Raw genomic sequence first — 18539 nt, 5'->3', positions numbered from 1 at the left:
GACATAAATATTACATATCTCAATATTATATTTATTAAAAAATATAACCTAACTATATATATGACTTTATATTTAAATTCAATCAACAAATAACTCGCTCGTTCGAAACTGGAATAATCAACCTCAGTCTTCCGACACAAGATACACCGACGGGTTCGACGGTCGCACCCTCGAGTCCACTCACTCCATAAATACAGTATAACATTGCACCATTTATAAAACCAGATATATTTATACACAAAAACATGCCGTCAAAAATGTCCATCACTAAGCCAGTTCAACTCAAAACCGTTTGTTGGAAGTCAAAATAAGTACAATTCACAGGAAAGTGAACAAAACCATACAATTAATCGGAAATCCCGCGTCAGACGATACGTGCAAATAAACGCGTTGTAAACTTTAAAACTATTCTGACGACTGTTTATTCTCAGAACGAGTTCAGGAGTGAAAACTGTTGTACACGATAATTTAGATCAATGTGATTAAAAAATTCAAGTAAGCAGTATCCCAAATCGTTTGTAAATGGTTAACAATCGAATATTAAAAATGCATCTAAGAATGAACAGTCGCCATAACAAATCGTACTACATTAGGACCCTGTGGATCGTCAAACGACGCAATTGTCACATAAAAATCGTTGTTTTGTTTATACAATGTTGCTCTGGCAGTTCACTTCGACCGGCGGCCGCTCGCAGTGAACTACTATACATCCTATGTTATAAGCGTAATGTTATGAGGTTGATTCTTATAGACACGCGTTTAACTGAATTTCAAACAATCGCTAGCATTAATTTTTATACTTTTAAAGCGGTTACCGCTGTTTAATTTCAGTTAAACGTGCGCCGAAAACAATTGATTATTATAACAATCAGGCACGTTCTGTTAGCACAAATTAAATCCGTGCGACTTTATGCAGCAACTTTACGATGCTAAATAACGGTACACGTTACATTCAGAAATTGATTACTGAGATTTGCAATACATATGTAACATATGTGATATACGACCAGCGTGAAATCGGTCTTATAACTTCGAGATTATCATTGTATCTTTCATTTTCTTTTATCAACAGATAACATAATTTTTGTAACACTCCAAATCGAGATCAGTTTTTGTCTTTTATATAAAATCAATGTACAAAATGTTTTTCTAGCATATTGAAAAAGATTCCTTCATAATCACTATCTTGTGTACCATCAATGAGCATCAACTAAGTCACGGTATATTACCCACTTATTTGAGTAACAATAAAGTAACCATGCACCTTTATTGTGGTTATGCGATAAAACAATGTACAATATGTACGTAACTCAAACATCATGAATGAATATAGTACAACGTTCGTCGAAACATGTTCCACAAAGACAGTTAGTATCCAGGCGAACTGAAACGAATATGCTAAAGCAAGATCTCAAATAAACGAATTATTGTTTCTCAAACACCGCACTCTTGTCTTCAATTACAAATATACCAATTACGTCGAAATTAATAAATTAACGAAAGCAATCATTCAAAGTAGTAACTTTTATTAAATAACGAGAAAAAAACGTTTTATATTTTGTACTTCCTTTTCTCGTGAGTTTGGCCCCTGAATTTGTGTAATAATCCACAAAAATCATACGATAAAATAATACCTTCTAGATTTCAACAAAATAATGTCCAATAATTGCGACAAATGACCTTAATTTTAAAGCTGACTCGGTCACTTGTCCATACTTCCAAATAACAATGATAAAATCTAAACAAACCTTTGCTATTCTCGATCAGAAGATATCGTTTCATAAATTAAAGAAAGAACCTAAAACCAAATAAAGTAACAAGGCAAAATATAATCGAATCGAATATAGAATAATGGAAAAATTATCGCAAATTCATTAGTAGCTTTCATTTAATTTTAGATTTAGACACGAAGACATTTAAAATGATTAGTTTAAATTTAAATGTCTGGCGGGACTCGAAACCAAAACATAAAACTCTGTACAAAGAAGGAATAACGAAACATACCAGTAATGTAATTTTAATACAGTCTTCTCTAGTAAGGAAAAATTTCGTAACTAAAACTGAACACATTTATTCACGCCAAATTTTTCTTATAAAATTTTATAACCAATACAAGTTAGTATTGACACAATACGAAAATGTATGAAATCTCGTTGGTATTTGCAAATAGTTTTTTTTTGTCTAATATCTAAAAAAACGAAAATAAATATGTTCAGAATGTTTTACCGAGCAGGTCCCATCAGCGACTGGCTCTTATAGCCTCTAGCACTCTGACGCATTTCGACATTTATAAGCGTAGAAAGAAACGCATATTATAAAAATCACATTGAATGTGACAGCACTATACAATATACAGTTTACACTAAAACGGAACACGTCAGAGGAGTACAGACTACGAAACAAACGTCCACGTGCATTTAATACTAACATTAATTTTATTCTGATATGCACTTATTTATATAATTTTTTTACAATGAATTTTGTGCTGTACACTATAGTGCGGACCGAGGACGTCGCGGACGCTATGTGCAGTGGTGTCGCGAAGGTTGAATGATTTACAAGGATATTTATATTTTTACAATCTCCTTGCATTTATGTTTCAACAGAAAATCAAGTACATTATGTTAAAAATTAAATTTGCAATCGATTATGTAGTTCAGAGACAACTCTTACGTTGGTATTGATGTAGGATAACAACCAAACTCAACAACAGTATACATTACAACATGTTTGATATATGAAATTTTTGACACTATGACATTAAGCTCTCCGAACAATACATGAATTATCTAGAATTTTTTATTAGAACCAAACGTTTCCCCAACTTATGAATCTTCGCAACATCACTGCAATGTACTTACATTACGATTGAGACGGTTTCAATTTTTAAACATTTTTTGTACTTTACAAATTATACCTGAAATAACATTGCCGCGACGTCTCCGAGCCCGCGGGGCGTATTTACAATGACAACTAAACGTGAAGCTTAAATAACGTCAAAATAATGTTACGAACTAAATATTTGGCAAACGACATCCATCCGCGGTTGTACCGCTGTGGGACGCACCATTGTGATTATATCGTATAATTGTGATTATGTGTATTAATTTTGATTATGTTCTTATTTGATATAGTGTTTATAATGCTCAGGATATAAGGGTCGTAAGTATCTAGTATTAGAGCAACTGAGCTTTAGTTTATGTCATTGAATTCAGAATTAATTAGTCATAGGCCATGCTAACCCATGAAAATGTACCGAGAATATGAACAAATTTCAAAAATATTCTGATGATATTACTTTCTATGATTACAATGTGAAATTTGTTTGAACAAAGCAAATAAAGCTTACCATTCACGCTCAGCGCGTCTCACAACCGTAACCGCGGCGCAAACCTTTCAGCCACCAATAGCACTGTAACTGGGTACTAAGATCTAGCTTTACAAGTAAAATCGAAGGCCGCTAAGATATCACCGTTCATTACATTTAATATGTACACGCTCAGCCGCGGCCTCCCAGTGATTTGAGCGAGAATATATACATTGCGGCCGCGAACCGAAGCTTTCGACTCTGTGGGAATATAAACACCCTGTAGCTGGCATGGGCGCTTGTGTACGTACCAGATCTTTCTAGAAACATCTGGAAAGTGTTAAGTATATACACTGATTACTCCATCGAGAAATTACATTTATTTGATGATGAATCTCCATTATCCTATACAGCGTGTTCACTCGCATAACTAAAACTACCGCCACATCCACCTGGTCATTTTTACAACGAAGGCTATACAAAAATACTATTTACATAAATCTTCACTAACAATAATAACTATAGCGTGCCGCCCACACCTACGCCATGCTCGACCTCCAACGTGTGCGTTAATCGTTTACATTCCCACGCGAGTCAAACGAAAAACTCGTTGGTTTTGATTGAGGTACTCCTTTACAAACGACAAGTGTAGAAAAGTAGAAAGCAACTATCACTAGAACTCGAAGTCGAACAGTTCGGAGAGCCCCTCGTCGTGGTCGAGACAGAACCCGTAGTCGGTGGCCGACATCGGCGGCTCCAGCGCCAGGAACGGCTCCAGCTCCAGCGGCTCTGAAAATGTAGGTTATACGCGTCAATTTTTTGACGTAATTATTTACGCGGAGTGTGTATTGAAAAGGCGTGTATAGAAAATATACTTTATTTTTATAGCTGATATAGCAGACTGCATTTTAAAAAGACGTGTATGAATAGAAATTAGTTAATTTATATAGCTATCTCTCATTATAGTTATATTTACATAATTAACAAAAAAATACTGATGGAAATCGTGTTATGTACTTCATTATGAATCCAAATATTTTACAATCTTTTGTTTGAATCTTTGTACGCAGTAAAGGAAAAATAAATACAGAATTGTTTTTGTTAAACAACTTGAAGGATAAACTTTCCATTGTTATGAGTTACACGGAAATTTTTGTTATTATCCCTTTCTTTGCATAAACATTGATATTTGATTTTATACTCTAATAAATAATTAATTGGACAAGATAATTTAAATATGCAACCTTTTCTAAAAAATATACATATCCTATTCCTGTAATTTGTCTGTCAGTCTGAACTTTCCGATAATAGTCTTTCAATAAGATATGCAGAATCTAATGAAACGATTGTTTAACTACCTACTGTGTTAGTCATAAAGAGTAGCAATAGATTATTATTATTTTTTCTCATATATGTATCATGTTATATTATTTTAAGACACCAAGTACAAAATATTATAAACACATAATAATATATTAAAATGAAGTTCTCCGCTACACATGACCATTACTAGGAATTAACTAGAATATATTTTATATTTCATAAAATATATTCTAGTCTTTCACATTGTTATTTTTACACAAAAATTAATCACATGACTCAATACCTTTATAATAATATTATACACACATTACTTAACCTATATTATGTCAAAATTAAAGACCCATTAACCAACAAAATAACCCATGTAATTAAAAAAACAACCAATTTCAAATGTGTGGTCTATATTATTACTATTGGACAACACATATCCAATTGTTTTAGATATGTGATGTAACTTTACATAAAATGAAACATGGGTTATTCCGTCACAAGAGCAAGCTCACAACGGACAGTTACACAGTTACATACATTAAAAAAAACATGAAGCACAGTGTGCCGGACGGTTAGACAATGTTATCGATGGCGATGCGGTATGCTGTATTAGTAGATGATGTTAGTGGGGCGCGCTTGAGCTGAATCCCATGGTGCTACAAGTGCGACTGCAGCCACACGGGATGGAGCTCGCAGCGGCGCCCCGCGCCCTACGCCCCTGTGCCCTGCGCCCTTCGCCCCCGAGCCCTGCGCCCCCGAGCCCTGCGCCCCCGAGCCCTGCGCCCCCGAGCCCTGTGCCCTGCGCCCCCGAGCCCTGCACCCCTGTGCCCTGTGTCCTGCGCCCTTGTGCCCTGTGTCCTGCGCTGCCGTACACACGCCCGAGAGTTATACATACAGTGTTTGTACAATAAGGTATGATACGAATCAACTAGGAATAGGTAAAATAGCAGGCAATATCGTGGTCAAGCGAATATGACCAATAAAAAAATTGAAAAAAAAATACAAACGAAATTTATATACAAACGATTATGGTGTTACAAAATGGCGCTAAATCGAACCTATTCTTAGTTGGATCGCATGTAAGTGTATGTTCTTATGTGCAATTCTAACACCCGAATATTCAATTAACGTGAATTTCCCTAATTTACCCCTCGACTTAGTGATCCACTGCGAACAATGATAAATTTACTAAATACTCAAAGGATGATTAACCTAGTTTTTCTTTATTGATGAAAAATAATAAAGTGTATCAGATATTTTAAAATTCATATCCATTTAATTTCATTCGGTATTTGATTATTATTTATTGGACAAAATCTTTGATTTTATGCCTGTCCCATGATTTCATATAGTTTGAGTATTCAGGAGTTAGGTACATATTATATTTTGAAACCCAGCAAAAATTTGTATGTACAAAAAAGGGTATGAGCAAAGTCATTTTTATCAATTTAACATAATAATGTACTTGATTTGTTGCAGGTTAATTTTGTTTGATTTGTGACCATAAAATTTAGAATGACGCATGCTCATACCATTTTTATTGTAAACATCCTACACTTTACAATACGTTTCTTTTTTGTTCAGAAAAGTGTTTTCTAGTTGCAGAAGGAATTGATAGGATTCATATGCCATCATGATACTTTACAAACAAGATTATTAATGAATAGGTTTAATTAATATTTTTGGGTGTTTTATTTTCTTTTCAATGTACCTATATTGTGTAATATGTTGTTATTCACCAATTTCCATAACCAAATGTATGATGTGACAAACAATAAACATAACAAGTAGTATTAGTTTCATATGTATTTACAAAATTTATTTACAACTGTCATTAATAGATTATTATATTAAAAACACACATTAAAAAATTTGATCAGACATCTGAAAATACCAGCCCATGAAATACTGAAAATTTTATCCATTCACAGTTTTTCAAATGTCTCCCAATTTTGTTAACAAAGTTAGTGTCGAAGCTTGAATGATTGATGATTTGTGAAAAAAGCATGCTATAACCAACCTTACATATTAGCGGACACTGGCAACCAAATTTTTCCGTAATAAAAAAAACATTAATAAATAAAATCTTCTTATACAACAACACTGGCACATAAACATCTTATTGCGAAGAAAAAAAACAGATTTTTTCTATTTTTAAATTTGGAACGCCTGCAAAATTCGGCCGCGTTCTTGCGCCGGTGCACAATATCAACGTCTTACAGATAACAAATGCAGCGATGTCTCGGCGCCACAGACGCCGCGTAGCTAGAACTCTGACTGTGATGTGAGTGACACACAGGTCACAGGCCGAGTGCTAGCCACGAGACGCCGTTTCTTCCTCGCGGCATCCTCAAGCTAAGCTCCCGTATTTTAAACACGCTTATATTAACTTCACCTGTGTGTATGAAATCTAGATTCCCAAGTTTATCGTAGACGCCAATTAAATGATTTATATTAGGTTATACTTATGTTGTATGTTACTGTGTGAAGATTTTTTGTACATTTAAAATACCAATATGGACATTATTTACAAATTAAAACCATCACCAATGAGTTAAATGTGATATTAAAGGTAAAAAAATGTTGATGCAGAAATCTATTCCGGTTTACTAAAACTAAAGTCCGTCAATTGCTTTGACAATTACAAACTATCTATTGTTAATAAGAAACAGACTTTTTTTTCTGTTTGTGTGAAGGGCCACTTTAAAACCACTCAAAGTTTTATGTTAAAAATCAATAGATGTAATGCTCACCGGCCTCCTGGTCCTCCGTCTGCAGCTGGAAGCGGCCGCCGCCCATGATGGGCGCGAAGTCGTCACTGTCCGCTATCAGTGCGTTGCGTAGCCGACCACGTGCTCCACCAGCTAAAGAGAAATAGATACTTAGAAACCTAGATAAAATTTAATATAAAATTTGTATCTTCGAAACTATGAAGATGCTTAAACGCGCAGTTGTGTTCCTCGCCAAACTAAAACTAAAATAATATACAGTAAATGGTGATGCTCAGTTAACTGTTTATTGGCCGTAAGGCCAACACGTAAGGGTTCAATCTGACAAAGTTTCAGTAAGCTACGGTAGGGTTAGCTAATTTGTAGAGCTTGGTGATATCCTGCTCTTGACAGTGTTGCTGCTCCATTGATAACTCGCGATCTCGCTAATATAACGATACAAATTGTCGATTGAACGCAGTAAAGTTTATTTGATAGATCACTGCTTCTCGGTCGTTTGTGAGCAGTGTCCAAACCACAGTATTACCATATTTCCTACAGTAGTGCGACGAATGTACTTGTGCAGAGAAACGGAGGGGAACTGGCGGGGGTCGGGCGACGCGGGCCGCGTAAAGCAATCACGCTGAGATTGCTTTACCTATCGCGAAAGGACGACGCAGTCGTATTTTTTGTGTAATAATTTTATTATACATAGGTACTTACATATTCTATTATGGCGCGCACAAACTGTTTCGTTTACGGATGTAAATCTACATTGAAATCCCAGAAGGAAACAATATTTCAGAAAGATTGTATTAATTGTATCTGTTGAATTGAAATCAAAGCTATGTATATGTTGTCCTCATTATTTTCTAATCAGATTGTACATCCCAATGCGAATGCATTACTTAGTTACATGTTATAATATACAATTAAGAACATCCAAAAATAAAGTGTCCACGTAAATAATATTTAGCAGTGCAATATCTGTAATTATATATTAATGAACAAATAATTACATCAGATTTAATAATCGCAATTATATTGAATGTACATATGAATAAATGATTTCATCATAATATTAATAATCACAATTGTTTTATTTCCCATTTGTTGCAACCCTAGCGTATTTTCGTGTGGCAGCGTAAGTACCTACGCTGGCGGCGGCATCGCGCGACATCAAAGGCGATTCCTTACTGTAGGAAATAATATTGTAATACTGTGGTCCAAACCCAGGGCTCTCTGAACCGAGCGCGTAAGCGTAAGCGGCAGCGTGGGGCCGTGCGCCACGCACGGCTTACACGGCTTATCTTTAGTAACCGTACTACTAGTGAGTAGTACGGCTACTAAATATTCCTAAACATAGGTGTACTCACTGTCGTGCGGCGGCGGCGTGGGCGGCGGGTGGGGCGCGGCGTGCAGCGGCAGCGTGGGGTCGGTCACGCACGGCGACTGCACCACGAGCGCGCCGCACGCCTCCACCTCCACCTCCACTTCCACCTGCGTTTCCTCCTCCGGCTCGCGCTTTATTGGTGTCCTGTGTAAGAGCATACATGTAAACCTATACCTGTATGTTGATCGATAAAGATGCGACTTGCGCTTAGTGACTTGTGCACACTGCACATACAATATACATTATACATGTTGTAGTGTTTGAGTAAAGTATAGGTACTATATCCCCGGATGTCTCGGGTTCGCGGGTAGTGGGGAGCACAGTCACGCAGCAACCTCGGGCGTGAGCGGACGTGTGTTTACCCTAGTTACTGGCGACGTAACGAGCCATTCCCATCCCCTGCGTATACGAGTGTGAACTCGTATCTACACATGTAAACTAGCTGCTTGCAGAGTTGAGAAAAGTTAAAAGTATATTACTTGGTAAAAATATAGGTTTCTAACAATAACTAGCTTTAGCTTGTGTCAGAATAATGAAATTAACTTCTTGTGTGAGAAAAGCGAGATTTATTTTAATTCTTTTAACAAATCCAGAGAATGGCCAACAATTTATGTACGACAAAATAAATAATAGATAAATCATGTTATACAAACACTCACGTAAAACTGGCGTTTATAGAGCTAGAGGGTAACGCCTGGAGCTGTGCTATGAGCGGCGCCAGCAACGCCTTGTTGTCTTCGAGCAGCGGGTCCGATGGTAACAGGGCCGCTATAGAATTAAATTTGTCGTTTATTTACGTTAAAATGCTAATGATTGTCGAAATAACTTCTAATAGTGCAAAGACTCCGGGCTTCGGAAATTAATTAATATATTATGCACACAGAATATGTCGAATTATATTATTTATATTTAAATATTTTGTTTGTTATTATTGCTTAACAATCGGAATACATTTTGTAAATAGACGATTAAAACCAAAATAAGTGTTACTTACAAGGAGGTGGTGATGCTGGCCTTTCTTTAGGACAGAGGTACACTTCAATCTCACCAGATAAAGACTTCAGATGGATCATGTAGCCCTTTTCATCTGGGTGAGGTACCTGCAATTATGTTTGTAGAAAATTAACTTTCATGAAGAAATTTAAATATTTCAATAATTTAAGGAAGCAGACATACTCAATAAACATGCTTTTGAGTTGAATTGTAGCTATCAATGATAATTTAATTTCAACTTTACAAGAAGAATCCAAATACCAAATCAAGGCAAATGGAATTTATTCTGTTTATTTATTTTTAAGTTTTTATTAGAGTGAGGCTCCTAATCTCAAAAGGTGGATCCACACATAGCAAACAGCCGTTCAAAGCGATTACTGCGCGAAGTGAAGCGAAGCGTTGCATGACGTGGCAGCCGTAGCACACGCGCTGTGTGGATCCGCCTTTACTAAAGAACAAGCCACAAGTTATACTCACACTGAGCCTCGTATCAGGCGGCGCCTTGATCGGTATCACCGTCTGATTCCTAAAGTCCTTGATCGACCGCAGGTCCGCGTACGTGATGTACGCCCGCTGCCCGTGCTCCGCCGAGAGGCGGGCCAGCGCGTGCTCGGCGGCGGCGAGCGCGCGGCACACCTTGGCCTCGCGCACGCCGAGCGCCTCCACCTCGCGCCGCAGCCGCCGCACGCGGTTCTCCTCACCGACGCCGTCCGCGCCGATGCCTGCGCGCGGATTGCAGACTTTTATTGCAAACGCTATATTGTACTTTGTAGTACAAACTTTATAAAAAAACGGAATGCTAAAAATAACGTGTATGCGAACACACATGTTAGAAGTGAAACTTCTTTGGCAAGATTCAATGATAATAAAATCGTCGCCTTGCTCCATGACGTGCCGTATAGCCATATACATATTGCATATCCATGGTATTGCCATAGCGAGAATTTGAAATTTTACTCTCATGCGCTTGAACGAAATTTCACTTCAATAAATATTTTTACAGCCTTTAGATTTGTTCTGGGGTTGTTATTGTGTCATCTAGAAGCAAGAGTAATGACATTTATTACTCTTGCTTCTAGACGACACAAAATACGCGTGAAAATGCTTTAAATAGATTATGATTCTTCGGATTAGAATGTAGGAGTAAGCACTGCAGGGAGAATAAAGAGATAATTAAAAAAATTACAATGAAACTTGTAACACTTGAAAAAATATATTTTTAATTGGAATTTTTTTTTAATGAATGCTTTTGGTGGTTTATTCGTATAGAATGTTCATAACCTACTAATCAGGAATAAAAATATAATCTTTCAGTTTTTTTCCGTCTATTGTTTACTCGGTTATAAAAAATATGGTGCAAGGTTTATGACTCAATTGCAATCTAAAAAAAAACGATTAAAAAAGAGCGAAATTCACATTTTAAAAGAACTGCTATTTTCTTTTCTGATTTACATTTAATAAACCGAGAACAGTTCCGTAATATATTTTTCTCACTGTCGTTGCTTTTGGAATAAAGTACAATAGGTAATACATACATAAAAGTATAGCAAAGCTATTATAACGTGTAGTGTATTTAGTATAAAAATCGTCACGCTCGTATGCACCTCTACAATAAACACCACATGGCCGAATATTCTGTCTTAAGACAATAGTGTCGCCCCAAAATTCAATCTAAAAACCGTGCCAGGTAGTCTACATTTATTCCAAAGCCTACAATAGTCGGCAACTCCCCACAGATTCACAAAAAGGGGTTGAAAGCACTCACCGCATTTCCATTGTATATTATTTTTCGATCTCTTTTCTAATATCCCTATACCCTCGAGCACATTGGTAATGTCGTAGATACGACGTTTTTGCACCGAAAGGTGTTCCGCCGCGACGTTGAGATCTAAGACACCGTTAGGTGATGACTTGAGCAGTGCGACGAACTTTTTTGTTAATAAACCTAGTGATGTGTCAAACCTGGAACAAACCATAGCGCCGTTCAATACAATAGCATAGAATCATAGCTAGTGCATTGTTTGACGGAATAACGTCTGAACTTCTTCAATGGGAATAAACGTTACATGTTTAGAAATATCAATTAATTTTTATGATCTTTTCAGAATAATACTTTATCGTAAGTGAGTCTAATTCTAGCATAGATAAGAAATTACTGTGAAAATAAAGTGAACAACGCCAACGTTGTTATCTGCGTGCGCGAGAGAAATGTCGGTCAAATCCCATTCATAAACTGTGATCACGTAGAATGTAATGTACGGCAAAAACGAAAACATTTTTTGTTGCTATAAATGCCCTAAACGGGATAACATTTTAAAAGTCTGCATGTTCTGCGAGAAGTCGTTTATCACGAACCAACACTACACGGGGCAAAAAATGAATTTCCAAATAACGATATTGAATGAAACATAATCCCAAAGTAATGATTACCTGTATCGAAATGTTCGTTCCTACCTGGAGCGCTCTGTGTATTTTTTCATAGAACTGGACGGTCGGCTGTACGGAGTGAGAACCTTCACCCGTTTCTGTTTGGGCGTCTTGAAGTCCGCCTTCATCGGCACCACATGCCCCTGACTACCTGAACTGCTCTCGCTGAGGTTCAGTCGTCTTTTCACCGCCTGCCAACGATTGTTTGCTAAATGTACATTCGATACATGAAAACAATTGTCGTTATAATAGTACACGCTTGGATACACATAGCAGCTTTCCATATTATCGTATAGTGATACATTTGATGCGATAGTTGTTCATAAACATGTTTTAACCATTCGGTATGTAAAACGAAATGAAATGCTAACGAGATACAAAAATATATCCTTATAGAATAACGGTAAAGTAAGCATCTCGTGTGTACCATGGCTTTATTAGTGTTTTATTTATAAGAAATAATTATAGGAATAAAATATAAATTAAACCAAAATCTGATAGAACATAAACTTCATAGTATACTTTTGTGGCGAAATTCCATACAGGGTAAATTTGTATAATACATATTATCAATAATGTTCTACCTATAATATAAACACAAGTAAGTCCAACGAGTTCTTACGAACCTAACGTAGCTTCATGTAGACTGAAGCCGTATTTCAGGATTATAAATACATTATATCACGCATCCGCGATATAAATACCACAATTAAACGAAAATAAGCGACCCATGAATCGTGAGATAATTACGTAATTAATGAGGAGGTGTAATGAGATTTTTCTATCCTTTGTAGTACCCATACCCACGGCAAAACGTGACAAAAATCACGACTCACTCTCAAAATGGTGTACGTCATCGTAAATCCGTCTTTCTTCAATAACGTACAACTTGCTGATTAGTACGCGCACATAACACAAAAAAATTACGAGCCAGTGTTCGGTATTCCATAATTAAAATCCAAAACTCCATAACTGCACAAATTACCGGTCAAACATTTTAGTTTTAATCACGACCGAGGATAGATGCAAGAGGTATTTTTCAATGAGCTGATGCAACTAATTCAACTTAAAGAATTGCGGGGCCAAAGTCCCCTTTAAGGAAGTGTGTGGGGAGGGTACCCGAAGCTACACAATACACGACATAAATTAGAATCAACACAAAAGCGCCGAGCTCTCGGAAGGGACTCCTGGCAAAAGAATGCCAATTTCTTATCTTAAAAACTCTTGTTATTATTAATAGTGAACTGACAGGACTATTGTTAATCCGTCGATTTTGCGGGGTCTGGCACAGCTTTGTGTAGCATCGTCTAAATCAGAGCAGATGTTTAAAGCATGACATCTAAGATAAAACATCATTCGACACCCTTGCATTAAAAATTGCGCTTGCAATATTTACATAATCAATTTAGCCCTTCCGATCTAATAGTACAATGCATCCCCCATGATTAGAACCGGTTTTTGTAATAGAGGAGCGGATTCTAACTTTAATAAAATTACAGCTTCATTGTGGTTGCATCCTTTAACGTTAATAAGGAAAGCGAGCGATCCAGCGGTTGAATTTATATTCTTGTTCGTGATAAGGACGAGGGATTGCATTGCGCAACGCAGGAATTAGGTACCTGGCCACGTGACCCCATAGCGTTTGGGCCACATGGCGTAGCGGGCGGGTGATCGCCACTCGAGGTGTCACTTACTGCTAACATATGTACCCACCGACATGATCCAGAATCATTGAAACAAAACGCCTAGCCCACACACAGTTCGTCAACTGTATAACAATATCGTCAACATCGTTACATTCGGCAACTTGCCACGATTTCTTCGTCAAAAGAAGATTTCTTGAAATATTAACATAAAAAAATTACCTACCATGTCTAATAATAACAAGAGTTACAATTAGGACATTCTTAATTAATAATTAAGACAAGGGTAATAAATTGTCAGTTCTATGGTACGGGAACTAACTATTAAAGCAATCGTCGAAATAAAAGGACCATGACCTTGGCATATTGTATTACATACATTAAAAATATCCCCAAGAAAGCAATGTACAGGAACCTTTTTCATATTTTAAAATATAAAGACTTTAAATGTCTCGAAGCCTAACAAGTGTGGATGAAACAAGAGTTTCGACGAGTTCTGAACTGTTTTAAATATTCGAAGCATAATTCAAAGCGTAATTTAGAAATTACGATGATCTTTGAATTCATAATATGTATATGGGTTTGGAGTTTTGACCATTCTTATCCTAAAACTCTATACAAAATATTCTGAACGAAGTTGTAAGTTGTGTAAGAAAAACCCGACAAAATAAATAGAATTGAATTTCAAATAAACAATACAACGAAATTCTATTTCTCAAATATGCACACAGATAAACGTCTGAAGCAACGTTTGTTATCGTTTATCTAGTTCCATTCTTATCGATGATCGGATTAATTACGCCACGTCATGATCAAGCACAACATTCGGAAGCGTAGATGTAATCGAATGTACACCTAACTTGTATCCTGTTAAGGTCCGGACGTACGAACAGTTAGATTGCCAATTACAATGGTTATTGAATAAATATGCGCGACACAAAACAAACACGAAACAAACACGAAACAAGAATATTCACTTTAATCATAAAAAAATGCATGCCATTGACATGTTTATTAACCTTAAATGCGACGTAATATGGGCAGTAGAAAGTAATGCCCTCAGATTTCGTCAAAATGGCGCCTAAACAATTTTGTGATAACCAACAACTATGCCTATAGTTATTCAATAAATTGAGCAACAAATGTAATCATGTGTATCTGACCACTTCCTTCCATATAATCAATGAGGATAGTATAATGACTTCCCTATTATTTATTAGACTTAGCTATGTTTTTATCATAGCAAAGATATAATGTGCATATTATATGAATGTGATCACATAACATATAGCTAATGGTAATAAACCAATTAAATACCATGTGACAAGCAGTACACTCATACAATCAAACCTTTTCTGGAATATATGAGAAGCAGATATTTGAAATCAAAATGGGAGAACTATAATTGAATAATATCATATTGTTTAAAAAATTTCCAAGCCTTTCAAGATAAGGACTTTTGGTTTCTTACATCTATCCGCAATAAATAAATACCTATCTGCAATAAATAAATGCACTCGAAGATGAATCAATGAGGATCTAGAATAACATATATGTATATATGTTATTCTAGATCCTCATTAGGGCTATGTTATATACAATGTTTTAATATACATATTTTTAGACAAATGTTACTGCTTTTCAAGTAGCATAACCGCTATGAATCTTAATATTGGTTATATTCAGTGTGCGAAATCAAAATACATACTTTTTTCTCATAAACTACATGATGAAGAACTGAATGTTAAATTGAACACAAATATGATAAGATTAATAATTATGAGAAATATCATTTACTCTTGCTTTATTAGATTAGAACAGAAAATGAAAAGATTCATCAATTTTGTATCTTTTAACAGACCCCCACATTTGCTATTAAGTTCAATGACCCTATATAGGTCTTTGACCTCAAATAATTGGCCCATATAAAATTTGCAACTAATTTCTTGTATACTTAATTTGACCACTTTAAATTTGGATGTATATGAGAAGATATCTTTATACATATGAATAATCCAATGTAGGTACAACGACAAGTTTTATCAGCAAGGGTGTTAGATATTACCTTTATGTTGTTATTAATCTCTTCAAAAAGATCCTACATCCTTGAACATCACTGCCTATGTAATGTTAATTAGCTGTGTATATAAATCTATATGATAGTCATTCTTCTCGCTTGTAACTTAACTATGTAACTGCGAAACCAAGCCATGGGTGTTTGGTGCTAAAAAAGGATTATAAACTAAGATATATCATACAAGTGCTGCAGGACAGTTCATGTGAATTGCAATGTGAGCTCTTTAGTTTAACTTATATAAGAACAAAACCATTATTTATTATGTTAACCTTAAATATTTGAAAGAATTAAGCGCACTTATAGTTTAACTTTCTAATCCTTGATAAAACATACTACCAAATAAATAAAAACTTCTTTGCTTCAATAACCAATCCATAAAGAAATGAATATGTAATTATGCAGTAAACAGCTGATATTCAGAGCATGAGTTATTAACACATGAAGATATTAATTTTTAGTTCATGGATTTAGAACATATCAAGTTATAACCATTTCGTTTGATACATATCTGTTTGTAGAGTAAAGAAAGATATGATGTAAATAACAAACCTCAGAAGTCTTCGGCGGTGCGGAGGGCGCCTCCCGCCGTATCTGATGCTGCGGCGTGGCGCCATAGCCGTGGTCGAGCAGGTGATAGCTGATGGGCTGGCTCGGGCTGTCATCTAGGAGCGTGGTTTGCGACGGAGACGCCCCGACGCGGACCACCACCTCAGCTTCGCCCTCCGCCTGCCCTCGCTTCACCCCCCTCGGCATCGCTGTCACCCCAACATCAATATGTAAATACGCATTTTATCAATTCCTCATTAAACACAAACGTGATCGACTCAATTAAATTAGTGAAGAGGTTAGGGGCGCCGTGCGCGCGGAAATCACATCTTGGAAGACTCCACCGTTAACGAGTCTTCATACAAAATTTAATATGCTCTAGTATATTTCCATATTTTCTAGAGATATATGCGAATGTCCAAATTAGCTTACGTCATTTTTTCAACGACATTTACCAAAAATATCGACAACCTAGCGGTAATTCGTAATCATAACCGCTTTGCCAGGTTCGCCATAAACATGGAAAAATTAGATAAATTACTTATTATAAATACATAATACTTACAAAAGGTGTAAGCGAACGATATCCGAATACAGAACCATAAAACGACATTTAATGTTTTCGACGCAAACGCTACATTATCGAGTACTCAAAATAAAATGTCCGCCGCTTTGTTGGTCTCGAGTGAACTCGTGGATATCGAGACGCCCGATAACTTTCAGTTAATCGTCACACTTTATAAAACACATATTCATTTACACACTTATTATACCACTAATAATTGAAAACAAAATAATAACCCTAGTCCACATTTTATATTTTAATAGATGAAAATGCAGAGCTGTGAAACGACGACAGGAAGCTTTTCAGAACATCTGGCTTGCAAGCGACGTAGCAGTGGCGCGAACTACGCGCGCAGGCGCGAAGCGACCGAACAAACCAAGCAACCCCTAGCGGACGCCGTTCTCTAAATTCCTCCCCTCGTTTGAGAAGCCATAAAAAATATAACGAATTTTTGAATTTTCGTTGCAAGACCGGTTTTGTAGAAGCGTAGCGCTTTGCGCATGTCTCGATTCTCTTGAATATAAATACATACGCAGCTTTATTTTATATTAGAAACAATCCATACATCGTAATCCTTGTGATGTAAAATAATTTACTATATAGGTAGTATACATAAATCAATACGTTTGCTCAGGTTACATTGATTTGTAATAGCAAAAAAAAATGCTAATTAAATATTACGAGTAGATTTTAGGCCAGCGTAATTCATAACTACGCCCCATAATTTCGTGCGCACCCTCACGAAATACTCTAAATAAGTACCTGTTAGAATTGATTATGTAACTACATATAAAATTTTAGATTTTGGATAATATAATATTAATGTTTTTCCGTAAGATAATATCATACATGTAGATCTCACGTTGCTCACAACCGGTAGATTTACACTCCACAATTCACATTGCAGCTTCCTATTAGCGAAGCAAATTTAAAAGCGGATCAATAAAGCTCTACAGGGATTCTAGCTTGTGTAGGCCTACGTGCATTTGTTATTATGACACATGTACATATTATATAAGTTTACGAAGTATGTCCATTAATTTATCAACGGATTTCTTTGGCCAATTGAAATAAATATGTAATACTAAATAACATAACGATATGTAGATTACAAGAAATATACTTTTTTGCATATTAAACTATAAAAACACATGTAATATCTCTGTATCTATGACTAATGATAAATAACGGGTAACTAGGTACCATACTAGTTTCCGGCGACGGGCAGCCGCTGACGGGGTCACGGAAGAATTCTACCATACCCGTGGCCCCGTCGTTGATGCGGCTTGACGGAACACAGTGGGGTTTTGGTCGGTAGGAATCCGACATAACCCACGGCCCCTTCCCCGGAGGCCGTGGGTATCTATGCAAGATTTCCCCACTTAAAAAAAAAAAAAAAAAAAGGTACCATACTAGTTTGTCTAAAATGTGGTTCAATAAAATAATAATACTATAGATATAAATTACTCAATTTACGTTGATATTTGCGCACATAATCGTATGTCATCAATATTGTATTAATTTAATAAATAATCGAAAAGAATTAAACTAAACAAATTATTTTTA

General features: G+C 36.1%; 2 protein-coding genes across 2 annotated transcripts in view; one reads left to right on the top strand and one right to left on the bottom strand.

The window, feature by feature from the left end:
• Nucleotides 1–18539, top strand: part of LOC149489955 (uncharacterized) — a 216607-nt gene that overhangs the window by 179161 nt on the left and 18907 nt on the right. The gene's annotated exons all lie outside the window — the stretch shown is intronic.
• On the bottom strand, nt 9–17405 carry E2f1 (E2F transcription factor 1). Its single transcript, XM_089714760.1, has 10 exons — nt 16974–17405; nt 16412–16617; nt 12170–12333; nt 11481–11677; nt 10193–10437; nt 9717–9822; nt 9382–9490; nt 8706–8866; nt 7375–7485; nt 9–4096 (listed from the first exon to the last, which is right to left on the bottom strand). The coding sequence occupies exons 2-10, from the start codon at nt 16613–16615 to the stop codon at nt 3981–3983; spliced, it is 1413 nt and encodes a 470-aa protein (XP_089570886.1). The 5' UTR covers nt 16616–16617; nt 16974–17405; the 3' UTR covers nt 9–3980.

The sequence above is a fragment of the Colias philodice genome, chromosome 3, assembly GCF_061535455.1.
Source record: "Colias philodice isolate Cphi_HAF_F1 chromosome 3, ilColPhil1 Martin Lab GWU primary, whole genome shotgun sequence".
NCBI classification, from domain to species: domain Eukaryota; kingdom Metazoa; phylum Arthropoda; class Insecta; order Lepidoptera; family Pieridae; genus Colias; species Colias philodice.
This window is presented reverse-complemented; position numbering and strand designations above follow the sequence as displayed.

What these genes read in the sequence shown, in the direction of transcription:
- E2f1 (XM_089714760.1), bottom strand. Translation starts at nt 16,615, where the DNA reads ATGCCGAGGGGGGTGAAGCGAGGGCAGGCGGAGGGCGAAGCTGAGGTG. An exon ending in CACCGCCGAAGACTTCTGAG is followed by an intron (nt 12,334 to 16,411) that starts GTTTGTTATTTA and finishes AATCGTTGGCAG; the next exon opens with GCGGTGAAAAGACGACTGAA. An exon ending in CACGCCGCCGCCGCACGACA is followed by an intron (nt 7,486 to 8,705) that starts GTGAGTACACCT and finishes ATTTCTCTTTAG; the next exon opens with CTGGTGGAGCACGTGGTCGG.